Source organism: Salminus brasiliensis, chromosome 5 (genome assembly GCF_030463535.1).
Source record: "Salminus brasiliensis chromosome 5, fSalBra1.hap2, whole genome shotgun sequence".
NCBI classification, from domain to species: Eukaryota; Metazoa; Chordata; class Actinopteri; order Characiformes; family Bryconidae; genus Salminus; species Salminus brasiliensis.
In genome coordinates, this window is record NC_132882.1 from 44,452,510 (window position 1) to 44,467,836 (window position 15,327).

General features: G+C 44.6%; 1 protein-coding gene across 1 annotated transcript in view; it reads right to left on the reverse strand.

The window, feature by feature from the left end:
• Nucleotides 1–795: 795 nt before the first annotated feature.
• ephb6 (eph receptor B6) overlaps nucleotides 796–15,327 on the reverse strand; it is a 61,973-nt gene continuing 47,441 nt past the window's right edge. Inside the window, exons 10-19 of the mRNA XM_072680574.1 lie at nucleotides 14,543–14,705; nucleotides 13,871–13,985; nucleotides 12,727–12,782; nucleotides 12,220–12,336; nucleotides 10,574–10,821; nucleotides 9,407–9,625; nucleotides 9,171–9,320; nucleotides 5,764–5,948; nucleotides 5,444–5,599; nucleotides 796–4,859 (exon numbers count right to left, since the gene is read on the reverse strand). Coding sequence (XP_072536675.1) covers nucleotides 4,754–4,859; nucleotides 5,444–5,599; nucleotides 5,764–5,948; nucleotides 9,171–9,320; nucleotides 9,407–9,625; nucleotides 10,574–10,821; nucleotides 12,220–12,336; nucleotides 12,727–12,782; nucleotides 13,871–13,985; nucleotides 14,543–14,705 — 1,515 coding nt within the window. The 3' untranslated portion in view covers nucleotides 796–4,753. The remainder of the gene's footprint in view (nucleotides 4,860–5,443; nucleotides 5,600–5,763; nucleotides 5,949–9,170; nucleotides 9,321–9,406; nucleotides 9,626–10,573; nucleotides 10,822–12,219; nucleotides 12,337–12,726; nucleotides 12,783–13,870; nucleotides 13,986–14,542; nucleotides 14,706–15,327) is intronic.

Genomic DNA, 15,327 nt, shown 5'->3' on the forward strand with positions numbered 1-15,327 from the left:
TCATAGTGGATACTGGATAATTCATAATGGATACTAAATAATTCATAGTAGATACTGAATAATTCGTAGTGGATACTGAATAATTCATAATGGATACTAAATAATTCATAGTAGATACTGAATAATTCGTAGTGGATACTGGATAATTCATAGTGGATACTGGATAATTCATAGTGGATACTGAATAATTCATAGTGGATATTGAATAATTCATAGTGGAGGCTAAATAATTAATAGTAGATACTGAATAATTCGTAGTGGATACTGAATAATTCATAGTGGATACTGGATAATTCATAGTGAATACTGGATAATTCATAGTGGATACAGAATAATTCATAGTGTATACTGGATAATTTATAGTAAATACTGGAGAATTCATAGTGGATACTGGAGAATTCAGATTGAATACTGGATAATTTATAGTAAATACTGAATAATTTATAGTAATTAATTGGGGGAACTGAATGATTTAGAGTAGATACAGAATAATACATAACGGACACTGAATCATTCATTGTAGATGCTAAACATTTTGTAATGTATACTGATTCAATTGTAGTAGATACTGATTTGTTTATAATGGATATGGAATCATTAATAGTAGTTACTGATTCATTGATTGTGGAAACGGAATAATTCAGAGTAGGAACTAAATCATGGACAGCTGACTTGTTCAGACCTGCTGAGCTTCAGTGCCGTAAAGATGAGACGACATTATATTTAATAAAATCATATTCTTTATTTTTTCAACAAGTTTTTTCACAATAGTGTAATAGTGGTGAATAGTAACAAATAATACAAACTCTAGTGCCCCTGTACACACACACACACACACACACACACACTCTGCAGTCAAAAAGCATTCTCCCTCTTTTGTTCTTTCCTCAGTTACCACCTAAAATCACACGTCCTGAAATACTCACTTGGACTCATTTCATCTGTTCTGTACAGAGTGACGATGCTACATACTGAATAAAGGGGGTGGTGAGCAGTGAGATACACACACACACACACACACACACACACGTTTGGACTGTCTGTGGGGGATAATACGCCTGAAAAGGTCTGATCTGTGGTGTATGTTTAGAGCTGCTTCACTGGTGTTTGGATGACGGCTGTTTGCGCAGTGAGGGGTGGTGTTACACCACACAGTAGTCTACAGAGGGCAGTAATGAGCAGCTCAGTGTGTAACAGGCCTGCTTTTTTAATCCCGTGTACACTTTTAAAAATGAAGGTTCTTCATAGAAGAACCTCTTGTGGTTCCACGAAGAACCAAGTCAGAGTGGATAACATAGTGGATAACATGCTGAACACCTAGGTTTATTATTCAGTTATTAGTCCTAATTCAAAAACCATTATGAATTATATAGTAACCATTGAGTTTAGCTCATTTTGTGGAGACCCACAGGGTTCTGTTTTAGGGTTTGTGAAATTGATGCGTATTGTGGCATTAATGGAGTTCTAAAAGTGAAGAACTGAAGCGTGGGCCTACGTACAGGGTTTAATGGGTTAAATAATCTGGTTAACCTCAAGAACCTTAGGTATTACTCAGTTATGAATGCTAATGCAGAAATGCATACGTTATGAATGCTAACTCTGTTATGAATGCTAATGAATTGTGAATAATTTGGTAACTGTTTGGTTTAGCATATCTTGTGGGGACCCACAGGGTTCTATTTTAAGGCCTATGGAACTGATGGTAATTATGACAGTAGTGGTCACATAGGGGTCTTAGGGGTTAAAGGAGCTAAAGAGCCTGAAGGTGCTGTAGAGTATTACAAAAAATTAAAGTTAAGTCATGTGAACAAATTAGGACACCCCATGAAACCCTTTGACTTTTTTGAACGACTTCAAACATCTGGACCTTTCATCTTCAAAAGGATGCTGACCTATTGATAGAATAGATGAACAGGCTCCCGTAGTGTAGGCAAATAGTGCCAAGCAGCAGCGGTTAGAGCTCTGGGTTGTTGTCTCACAGGGTTGTGGGTTCGATACTCGTGATTGCTAGGCTGCCACAGTTGGGCCTTTGAGCTTTTCCACTCCAGGAAAAGGTGTGTGGTTGACCCAAGGGTGGTTCAGTGGTTAGAACGCTGGGCTATTCATCACAGGGTTGTGGGTTTGATACCCTGGTTCACAAAGCTGCCACTGTTGTGCCCCTGAACTCAAGCTTTAGGTGTATCTAGCTGAACTATTGACAGAATAGAATAACACTATGAGGAATAAGGCTCCCGTAATGTAGGTCCAAGCAGCAGCGGTTAGTGGTCTGGGTTGTTGTCTGACAGAGTTGTGGGTTCGATATCCGTTGCTAAGCTGCCCAATATTGCTAAGATTGTGTATGGCTGACCCAAAGCCTCAGAGGGTTATTCAAACGGGAAACGGAGGCTCAGTGGTTAGAGTGCTGGGCTATTCATCATAGGGTCGTGGGTTTGATACCCTGATTCGCTAAGCTGCCACTGTTGGGCCCTATATGGATATGGTCAGTGGAGCTGATCAAATGGCCCAAGATTATTCCAAACCAGGGGTGGTCATAATGTTCTGATATGACTGTGTGCAACTGCATAGTAACGAGTAGCTGCTCTGTATTATTTTCCATCAGCTGTTTTTGAGGCTCTAAGGTTCTGCTGGTGCATTTTGTTGGTTCTAGCTAACTAAATACGCTACTTAGTCCAAAAGTATCTGGACGCTCCTACTAATTACTAAACGCTGTGCTAATAGAATGGGGCGCTATGGTCACTATGCCCAATGCCAAGCTTTGGTAAAGAACCTTTACAGCAAGTGAAGGGATACACTCATCTCTATTAGAAACACAGTTCTTAATGGAACCAAAAGTGGTTCTTCTATAGCATCACTCATGGAACCATTTAAAGCCACATAGCTATTGTTGGTGAAAAGTGTAGAAACCTCTAGCATTGGGCCATGGACCAACGCCGCTGGAGCTGGAGTGCTGGAGCTCCGTCATCCTTTCTGTGCCACCAGAACTGACCATTTAACATCAGTACCTGACCTTAGTGATGGTCTTGAGTTGGACTATACAATGCAATCCTCCTCACAGCTACGTTCCAACATCTAGAGCAAAGCCTTCCCAGAAGAGCAGAGAAGGTTCCTGCAGCAAAGGTGGACACATTTCCTGTTAATACTCTTGATTTCAGAAGAAATGCTGGAAACTGTTGAATAGATGAAAAGATCCTCAAGTATCTCAGTGTTACCATATCTCCATCCCAGTGTGCAACGTGAGCGTGCAAATGAAGGCTTTCATCTTGCTGTACGATAATACGCTAAATTACTGTGTTTACAGTACAGCAAAAATAACAAAACAACCTACTGCCAGCAGGGTGCTTACAGGGACGGAAGTGCATTACCTTTCTATTGGTTACTTAGGCCAGACCTACACTGTGCGATTTTAGCCCATTTTTAAGCCTGATTTGCTCGTAGCTGACTGGAGTTCAGGATTGGTCCCCAATTCATGTGACAGAGGAAGCCATGCCCGATTATCTGCCCGAACAAGCTCTGAGTGAGCAGTCAGATGATCAGATGGATTCTGTAGTCTTCTCACAGCCTGAGCAGTCTCACTAGCTGATTTCACAACGTGGCGACCTGTTTTCACAAAATTCCCCATATTCTAGTCCAGTGGACTAGGGAGCTGCCACTGTGCAATCCCACTATCCGGGGATTGCTGTTTCAAACCCCAGGTCATGCTATTTCTGGGTCACAAGCCAATTTCTCAATGTCACGACCTGTTTTTCCGAAATTCACAGACTAGGACCCTGTCACCATGTTTAGGGGATTGCTGGCTCCGGGTCACGCTCCATCAGCACCTGGCCTAGCTTGATGGCACTTGCTCCCCACATCACTCGTAGGTGGGTGGAGTCAACCTGGCTAAATGCTGAAAACACAAAATGTTGATTGACGGATAAGGAAAATGTTAAAACCTCAAGCAACCAACCAACCCGCGTCAGATGAATAACACCAACACAGACACTATCGTCCACTAAACAGCATCTCTGATTGTCTTTGCATTCGAAGGTGGGCGGAGTTCCCTTTGTGTCTTTGAGGCGAAAGATTGTAACTGATGTAGTGTAGTGAACTGGATCAGGTGATGAACTGACGTAAGCGTATGTATGTGTGTGTGTAGGGGAATAACGATAAAGAATACTCCTGTGAATGTGTGTTTCCTCCAGCCTGATCTCTTACCAGCAGCACCTGTGGTGTGTATTCGATTATTTCAGACAATAATATCAGCGATTTACAGCGAAACTACAGGAAACCTGTTAACTAACGTACTCGTAATTGAAGCCGATGCCAATGGGCAGTTGCTAAGCCATATGCGGGCAGTTTTGCTTAAAATCGGCTTTAACGTTATGCCTTATGGCATTCAGGTCATCTTCTACACGCTTAGCTATTCAGACTAACAGTAATTCTGACCGGGGGTCAGCTGCCCACTCAGACGTTTCTGTGTCAGTGGGTTTTCTGTTCCACAGGGAAGCGCACTGTCCACGATAACCAATCAGTCATCACAGAAGCAGATGACGGAGATCAGGTTGAATAACTCTGGAGTATTCCTCTAAGGACATAAACAAGGGTCAGAAGAAGACAGATGATGACCGGATGGGCAAACAAACAAAATAAATAATCCAAAGCAATAATCTTATCCTCCTCCTCTTCTGCGTGTGCACTGTGCTCCAGGGTAGGCTGGATTAGGCTCTGGACCGGACGCCCGAGCGCTGTAGTGTCCACAGTAAAGGGCGGGGGGTTAAACCTCCACCTGTCCCTGAGTGAGGTGAGTCCTGAGCTGCTGTGCTGCGTTCACTATTTTCCTCTGGTGGCCTAACAGGTTCACTCCTAATGCCTGCACATCCCTGAGAAAGAGAGATGGAGGAAGGGTGGAGGTGAGGGAGAAGGCAGGGAGATACAGGTCAGTATCGGAGCTCACAACGAGGTGGTAATTATCGGTTAGCATTAACAGGAGTGGCCTATCACAGTAAAGTGGGTGGGATGTGGCCCATCATAAAGTGGGTGGGGAGATGGGTGGGGTGCAGACTATCAAAGTCAAGTGGGTGAGGTGTGGCCTATTAGAGTGAAGTGGGTAAGGTGCAGCCTGTCACAGTAAAGTGGGTGGGGAGAAGGGCAGGCGCAGCCTATCAGAGTAAAGTGGGTGGGGAGAAGGGAAAGGTGCAGCCTATCACAGTAAAGTGGGTGGGATATGGCCAATTAAGAGTAAAGTGGGTGGGGAGAGGGCGAGGTGCAGCCTATCATAGTAAAAGGGGTGGGAGTGTGGCCTATCAGTGTAAACTGGGTGGGGAGAAGGGCAGGGCGCAGCCTATCAGAGTAAAGTGGGTGGGGAGAAGGGCAGGGCGCAGCCTATCAGAGTAAAGTGGGTGGGGAGAAGGGCAGGGTACAGCCTATCAGTAAAGTGGGTGGGGTGAAGGGCGGGGATACTCACTCCATAGTAAGTAAGCTCACTCTCTCCAGGCTGAGTAGCTGAGCTCTCTCGAACTCGTCCCTGTAGCGGTCCATCCTCAGTGCTGTCAGCCACTCGCTGACTGTCGTCACTGACGATAAGTCTGTGGGGGTGGGGCTAAGCAGGGGCTGGGTGGGGCTTGGGAAGAAGCCAACAGAAGGGAACAGTGTTAAAAGTGCTCAGTAGGAATCAGGGGAGATACCGAACTCTGTGTTTATCTGATGGACCCTTATCGCTCTTCACACTTGCTGTAGTGTATGACAGCCTGCAGGAGGTCGAGGTGTTCAGTGCTTTTTCCTCACCGAGCGTGTTCAGCCTTCAGAGAGGCGGGGTGTCTTATGAGTCGATCCAGCGAGGACAGCAGGGAGTCGAATCCGGGGCGATCCTGCCTGTCTGCCTGCCAACACTGCAGCATTAAAGCGTGGAGCGCAGAGGGGCAACCGTTAGGAGGGGGCAGACGATACTGATCCACTACGGCCTTCATCACCTACAGACAGAGAGACAGAGAGAGAAACTTCAAACACACAGATAAATCATTAAATCAACTGAAAACCCAAATATTAAACAATAAATCAGCCAAAAACACAAATATATATGACTGAATTAACCTAAAACACAAAGGTAACTCACTAAATCAGCCTGAAACACACAAATAAATAATGAAATCAACCTAAAACCCAAATATTAAACAATAAATCAGCTAAAACCACATAAAATGGAAAAATCAGCCTGAAATACAAACAATAAACCAGTCAATCTAAAATCCAAAAAGTAAACAATAAATCAGCCAAAATTAAATTAACCTAAAACACAAAATACATCATTACATCAGCCAAAATAACAAAATAAATAACTCTATTAACCTACAACAACATAAGATAAATATATTAAACAACCTAAAACCCAAATATTAAACATCGAATAAGCTAAAACAAAATAAAGCAATAAATCTGCCCAAAACAAATATAAATCATTAAATCAACTGAAAACCCAATTATTAACCAATAAATCAGCCAAAACCACAAATATATATGACTAAATTAACCTAAAACACAAAGGTAACTCACTAAATCAGCCTGAAACACAAAAATAAATAATGAAATCAACCTAAAACTCAAATATTAACCAATAAATCAGCCTAAAACTTAAAGATAAAGCAATAAATCTGCCCAAAACACAAATATAAATCATTAAATCATCACTAAAATTAACCTAAAACACAAATATTAAACAATAAATCAGCTAAAACCACAAACAAATGGCAAAATCAGCCTGAAATACAAACGATAAACCAATCAATCTAAAATCCAAATATTAAACAATAAATCAGCCCAAAACACAAATATAAATCACTAAATTAACCAAAAACACAAAATAAATCAATACATCAGCCAAAATAACAAAAATAAATAACTATCAACCTACAACAACATAAGACAAATATATTAAACAACCTAAAGCCCAAATATTAAACATCAAATCAGCCTAAAACTTAAAGATAAATCAATAAATCTGCCCAAAACACAAATATAAATCTAAATATAAAACTAAATCATCCTAAAACACAAAGATAACTCACTAAAATTAACCTAAAACAAAAAAGACCGCATTAAATCAACCTAAATATTCAACCCCAAATTTAACAATATTTAACAATCCAAATATTAAACAATAAATCAGCTAAAAACACAAAGAAAATTGCAAAATCAGCCTAAAACACAAACGATAAACTATTCAATCAACGTAAAATCCAAATATTATACAATAAATCAGCCAAAAACACAAATATATATGACTGAATTAACCTAAAACGCAAATATTAACCAATAAATCAGCCAAAAACACACAGATAAATAATCTTCGGGAGTTTATTTAATATCCATCTTTGTGCTTCAGGATCATTTAGTGGTTGATTGTGGGAGTCAGAGCTCCTGCCACGTCTTCCTGGCGCTGGGTGTCGCTTCCCTGCTCATCCACTCATTCAGCTCCTCTCCTGAAATCACGAATCTCCTCTCTGATGCTGGACAGCTGGCCGTTGACTCATTTGCATGAATTATAGATTAACAAGTTCAAGATTTACGCATAGAAACCTAAACTCTCGCAGACACACACACACACACACACACACACACACACACACAGGCATCACAAAAATAGCAGCACACACAACATGAATCACGGAGCTTCCGTGTCGGGCAGTGTCCTTTGGCTTGAGGCCTCCTGTGACATTACGCATCTCTCTAAACACCCCTGAGCACACACACACACACACACACACAAACACACACATACACACACACACACACATTGCAGTGGACTACAACTGCCCCACTCATACACAGCCACAGAATAAAGGTTGCAACAGCTCCATCATCAGCACACTGTTGGCCTACACCCATTCATACACCACTGCACAGGACTAGTTTTATTATCATTATTATTAACAATAATAATAATATCAATAATAATAATATCAATAATAATAATAATAATAATAATAATAATAGTTTGCTAGTCCGGACCATGCCCTCAGCTTATGATAATTTGGGAGAAGACACTGCCTGACTGATAGATGACAGGGTTAAAAGGGAGGTGACGGGTGGTGGAGGGTTGTGTAGACGTGACGTAGGCGCGATAACAAGGTAGAGATTAATAAAAACAAATATCAAGGGAGAAATTAACGCTTCCGCTTCCCAAAATTGAATATTTCAGAACTCCACTAATTGCAAAAAAGGTGTTTGTCATATGTAGTCAATTTCAATGCACTGAATATTTACATTAAATTTACAAAGTTAGAGTCAATTATAATTTATTATAATAATCCTACATTTTTAGGGTATTTTCAAAAGAAAGAATATTTAAAAAATTAAGATGAAATTTATGCGGAATCATAAAGTAATAAAATCTAATAAATTATGGTTTCAAATCAAGATTTAATGATGAAACTAAACTGATTCTAAATGGGTCAGTTTCCCAGACAGGGATTAAGCCTAGTCCGGGACTACCCTGTCTTTTCAATGTGGAATCTTCATTCAGCAGGTGTGGTCAGTAAATCATCCAGAGTCTGTTTTTATGGGTTTTTCATGTGAAAAGCTCTGTTCTAGATAACCTCACCCAGACAGAACGGTTCTACAGTGGAGGTGAATGGAACGAGACGTCTCAAGTCTTTATCTTTGATAAAAATGGACTCTGTTTCTCAGTGTTTGAGAATACATCATCCAGTGGGTGTGTGGTTTGGTGGGAGTGGGGGTTTGGTGGGTTTGGTGGGTGTGGTGTGAAACCCTCAGTTCTAGATACCCTCACCCAGTCAGAGGTGAAGGGAAGCAGACGCCTGGAGCTCTAAAAATAAAAGCTCCTCACAGAAAGTTCTTCACCTAATGGTGATGAAGACGCTGCCTGATGCCTGAGACACTGTTCTACCAGAGTTCTGAGAAGAGTTCGGCTCTAAAACCTGCCTCTAGAACCAAAAAAGTAGTCCCTAAAGAAAACTGTATTGGTTGAGATTCTACACTATTTTACCATTATCATCATCATCATCATCGTCATTCTATATCAAACTCAGAAGACTCGTGTTGTAGCTGCACTGGTGGGTTTGGATAGGACATCAAATATGGGCTGTATCTGTCTTGTAGTCATGGCGACTAGATGATTGAATGTTGGGAAGATTCAAAAATGAACACACACACACAAACACACTCCCAACACACACCTCCTGGTTGCTCATGTCCCAATATGGCCGCTCTCCGTATGACATCACCTCCCACATGAGGATGCCAAAGCTCCAGACATCACTAGCTGAGCTGAACTTCCGATGCTGAAAGGCTTCTGGAGCTGTCCACCTCACGGGAATCTTACTACCCTGGGAATGACGAGAGAGTGAGTCAGGAAAAGGGTTATAGGTCCGAACCAAACAGGAAATCAGGAATTCTTGAGTCGCCAAAATACCAGTGATGCAGTGTAGGTGGGCATGTTGTGGTCCAGGCCCCTCATGAGGCGGGACAGGCCGAAGTCGGAGACTTTGCAGACCAGGTTCGAGTTGACCAGAACGTTCCGGGCCGCCAGGTCCCTGTGAACGAAGTTCCTTTCGGAAAGGTATCGCATGCCTGCTCCAACTCCCCTCACCATTCCCACCAACTGCAGAACGCTGAACTGGTCCTCGTTCTCCTGTTGGGAAAAGAGCAAAATGCAGCTTAATGGTGCCCTAGAATGGCAAACCTGGCGTCGTTGAATAGTGAGGGTCCGGTGGATGGAAGTGACAAACCGTGAACCTCAACGCTGCCGTTCCTTCCTTCGAAAGAACCTCCAGCAGAACCAAAACAGAGCTGGAAAACGGGCCAATTCCAGAACCCCAAAACTGTTACATCACAGTCTTGACTAGCCTTCTTAGCCTAAACGCAACCGCTACTTCGGGAGAGCTCGGGAGGCTGGGGGGTACACTACATGGCCAAATCTTTGTGGACACCCCTTCTAATGAATGCATTCAGCTACTTTAAGTTGTATCCATTGCTGACACAGATGTGCAAGTACTGCCAATAGAATAGGACTCTCTGGAGTGGAGCAGATCAACATTGATAAACCTATTGTCACCATGCTACCTAATGCCATAACAGCGTGGGCTACAGGTGGGGTATAAAGCCCCCCCCCAGCATTGAGCTGTGGAGCAGTGGAACTATTGTGTTCTCTGGAATGATGGATGGTGGTGCTCCACCCAGTACTTCATTACAAGTAATATTTTCTTCTTGTACAGCGCTAAGCTACACTAGACTAGGCTAGGCTAGGCTAGGCTAAGCTGAGCGAGGCTACATGACTCCTGTGAGCCATCACAGTGCCGGATAAACAAGCTAATCTGCATCATATTGTTTTTCATAAGCCCGCCATGAAAGGGAAATCAGTGTGTCTGAGGTCAAATAACAGGGTGGTACATAGGAAAAGGCTTGATAAACCTCCAGGCTTCTATTTATACATCAAACGGCTCCGACTCCAGACAACTGACAAGGTACCGCTTCCCTGCATCTCATCACGACTACGCTAGTCCTCCTAGGCTCCTTCTGACGGATGCACCAGTCCATTTGCATAGCCCGGCTGCTCTCGGCACACTGCCTTCCACCTCACCCTGAGGAAGGCGTCCAGGGGCCCGTTCTCCATGAACTCGGTGATGATGCGCTCGGGCGGGTTGTGTGTGATCACGCCCTCGAGCTTCAGGACGTTGGGGTGGTCGAACTGCCCCAGGACCCCTGCCTCGCTGAGGAAAACTCCTCGCTCTCTCTCCGTCACCCCCCAGCGCAGAGTCTTCACCGCCACCAGCACCTCTTTCCGGCCCAGGGGACGATAGCGCCCGCGGGACACCTCCCCGAACTGAGCTGCAGAGACAGAGAGAGAGTGAGGGAGTGAGGGAGGGAGGGAGGGAGGGAGGGAGTGTGTAGTAGGCAAAGTAGGCTACACTGATCGCAGATGACAAACAGACACAGATTAAACACTTTTGCTGAAATCCAGAAGCATTCCTGGGACAAAAGCGGGAGAGAAAGTGGGTCAGCGGTTTGAGCATGAGGCAGGAAGTCTACGCTGAATTAAACAGCGCGCTGACGTCCCTCTCCTCTTCTGCCTGCCTTCTATTTTAACCTGTCTCTCCTTTCACACGTCTCCTCTGTTTCTCCTCAGTTTCTCGGTTTTCTTTGTTTATTCCATTTTTGCCTCCCTCCTCCTCCTCCTCCTCCTCCCTCCTCCTCCCACCTCCTCCCATTCCAGCTGGTTGTGGTCATCAGTAGGCCGGCCGGCTCGCTCCGAGGCAGATTCCTCTAATTCCACTTCCTTTTCGTAATTCGTCCATCCTTCCTGCTTTCTCTTCTGGTTCAACATTCTGTATAATGCGTTATCAACTGCTATCGCTAACAATGCAGCCCGGGACAATGCTAACAGTGCTAACCTAGGACAATGCTAACAGTGCTAACCTGGGACAATGCTACCAGTGATAACCTGGGACAATGCTAATAGTTGTAACCGGGGACATTGCTTACAATGCTAATCTGGGACAATGTTTACAATGCTAACCTGGGACAATTGTAACAATGCTAACACGGTTCAATGGTAACAATGCTACCCTGAGACAATGGTAACAATGCTAACATGGGACAATTGTAACAATGCTATCCTGGGACAACGGTAACAATGCTACACTGGGACAATTGTAACAATGCTAACATGGTTCAATCGTAACAATGTTACCCTGGGACAATGGTAAAAATGCTATCCTGGGACAATGGTAACAATGCTATCCTGGGACAACGGTAACAATGCTATCCTGGGACAATGGTACCAATGCTAACATGGGACAATGGTAACAATGCTAACATGGGACAATGGTAACAATGCTACCCTGGGACAATGGTAACAATGCTAACATGGGACAGTTGTAACAATGCTATCCTGGGACAACGGTAACAATGCTAACATGGGACAATGGTAACAATGCTAACATGGGACAATTGTAACAATGCTATCCTGGGACAACGGTAACAATGCTAACATGGGACAATGGTAACAATGCTACCCTGGGACAATGGTAACAGTGCTAACATGGGACGGTAGAGCTTAGAGCAAAGGGGGACCGGCTCTGTATTAATACAGCGTATGGGTTTAGAAATGCTCCTGTAGGTGTTATGTGTAAGGTGTCCCAATACTTCTGTCCTGTTAAAGGTGCAACTTGCCAAGAGACATTTAACCAAATAATAGGAGCGCTGTGGTCTAATTCACCAACTCACCGGCCCCGATGACTTCCTCAATCTTCAGGTGAGCAGGATCGATTTCCCGGGCGAACTCCTTGACGGCCTCGCTCGGGTCCTCGTAGGTGGAGGGGTCCACGTAATACTTCACTCCGGCTAGAGGGGGCACAGGGCGCCTGTTAATGACGTCGCCATGCAAAAGAGCAGCCCATCACCCGTCCTGCCTCCGACCAACACTGACAGTGCCCTCCTTTCTCTCTCCTCAGGCCATGCTAAATAGTGTGACCCTTGCTTGTGCAGCACGCAATGAGACGAGAGCTACACACGCACACACACACACACACATACACACACAACCTCAGACGCATCAAACACTTTCCCTCATGCTGTTGGAAAATGCTTCCTATACAGCGGCCTGCACTGCAGTCTGGAGCTGGAGTGGGTGCAGGGCAGCAGCTGTCAATGTAAACATGTAGAAACACACACACACACACACACACACACACACACACACACACACACACACACACACAAATGCAGGCTCACCTCGGTTGGTGATATATCTTTGAAGTCGGTCACTATAATGGCTTTCTCTCCTCTTGCTGATGAAGGGAAGAACAAAGGGTTAATGTCACAGTCTGAACTAGAACACTGCCATCCCTGAATCATCTAGAATGCTTGCTATTGTGCTTCCAGTGGTTGCTAGGGTGTTCTATGCAGTTGTTAGGGCAGTTACTATTGTATTTCAGCCAGTTGTTATGGGGTTGCTAGGTGGTCGCTAGATGGGGGCTAGTGTTGCAAGGTTCAGTTGGTTGCTGTATTGTTGCAAGGTGGTTCCGATGTCGGCTACTGTGGTATACCTAAGTGAGTGCTATGGTGTTGCTAAGTGGTTGCTATGGCATACCAGGTGGCAACTATGGTATGGTTAAGTAGTTGCTATGGTGTTGCAAAATGGTTGCTATGGTGTTGCTAAGTGGTTGCTATGGCATACCAGGTGGTTGCTATAGTGTTGCTAGGTGGTTGCTAGAGGGGGGTTATAATGTTACAAGGTGGCTACCATGGTATTTCAATTGGTTGCTGTATTGTTGCAAGGTGGTTGCGATGGTATCCCAGTTGGCTACTGTGGTATACCTAAGTGAGTGCTATGGTGTTGCAAAGTGGTTGCTAAGGCAACTATGGTATGGCTAAGTGGTTGCTATGGTGTTGCTAAATGGCTGCTATGGTGTTGCTAAGTGGATGCTAGACTGGGGCTATAATGTAGCATATAGTGGCATTTCAGTTTGTTGTTGTGTTGTTGCTAGGTGGTTACAATGGTATCCCAGTGGTTGCTAAGTTGTTGCTATGGTGTTGCTCTGATGCACAAACACTTTGCTCTGCATTCATTTCTATAAGGGAAAAAACCTGTGAGGTCAAGGTTTGGCAAGAGGAATATTACACAGCACCGGGCTGTGCAGCTCTCTGGAGTGACACTTCCAACGCAATGCAATCAAATGCTCACAGCGATGTTTCAACATCTAGAAGATCTAGATCTTCCTAGAGAGTAGAGGCTGTTGCTGCAGCTACAGGAGGTTTAAACTCCTAAATAAAGCTCTCTAATGAAACTCTGGTGAAATGCTGGGTCAACAGGCGTCCACATACTTTTGGACGTACAGTGTATTGCAGTGTGTCACATGCTGAGGTGTGCATTTACCTCCTGAAGACGAACACGATGACGATGGCGGCCACCACTAACAGAAACGCTGCTCCTCCCATCACGGAGCCAACCAGCAGAGGGAGGCGGTTCTGAATCCGCCTTGACTGCTCCTCTACAGAGACAACGAGAGCAAGCGGGACACGGACAACTGTGAGACGTAGATATTCAAAATAAAAACCAAATTCCCCTGCTTCCCTCCGTTTGATTTACCACCCCGTCACGCTAGCTTGCTCGGCCTATACATAATCTGCTGTTGCTTTAAATGACATCGTAAAAAGTAGGCGACATCATGTGAGCCTTCGGAACAGTCAGGTACAGAAATCGCCAAGTTCTGACGTTCTTTTACGTTCTGTTTATCTCGTTACTTTTCCGTGTTATACAGTAGGCGTCAAGCTCCACCCAACCACCCCGTCACGCAAAAAATAAATACCGAAAACCGCATGACATTCAGATTTCGTATATCCTCAGATTCATTGGCACGTGTGTTAGGTCGGGACCCTGACCACATGAAGAACTGCGGCCATGTCTGGAGCGAAATTTACCACCCCGTCACGTTCCAAAAAACATATTTTTGAAATATTGGAAATGTGGAAAAGGTACCTGCTTCGTAGAACTGTTCGCTAAAAGTGGGCTAGCATGAATGTCGCTAGCTGGCGGAACGGTGCGTACCCATAGCCAGAGTGCTGAAGTAAATGGTGTGGCTGTACGGGCCGAAGCCTCTCTCGTTGCGGGCGCGGATCTGGAAGGCGTAGATGGAGCCCGGGATGAGAGCCGGCACCGTCACGGTGTTCGTCTCGCTGAAGACGCTCATCGCACTGTTCTCATCAGAACCCTGCAGGGGGACGACGTTAAGGGCCCAATTAAGGGTGATACGTTAGCGGCGCTTACGCATAAAAAAGCTACCTGACTTTGAAAAGTTTGTTTGGGGGATTTTTTTGGACCCCTTCTTCGGTCCAGATCCCCCTAGCGCTAGCAATGGAGGGTAAGGACTTAAGGACTTAAGGACTCCCCAGCTCCACCAAACCAGCTAACAGACACCTGTGCTGCCCAACATCGCTGCAAGAGCGACGAAGGGACAGAGAGCGCCATCTAGCCACCCGGAGACAGCACGGCCAATTGTGCCCTCTCTGACTCCGGCTGCTGATGGCAAAGCGGCAAGGCTCGGGATTCGAACTCCCGACCCCCAGACCGCAGAGCCACTCGGACCCCATACTGGGAGACTCGTGGGACGTCTTGCTGCTCTGCTCTTTTGAAGACTACGTCCTCAGATGTCTGATGATGTGGAGGTTGGGGGACTGTGAGGGCCATGGCTACACCTCCAGCTTGCTCCTTTTGGGACAGTCCATTTTGAGGTGTGTTTGGGATTATTATTATTATTATTATTAGAAGCTGCTGGTTGTTGGGACGAGGTTTGAGGAGTTACGAGTTTTTATAAAGCTTGGACATTTGCATCA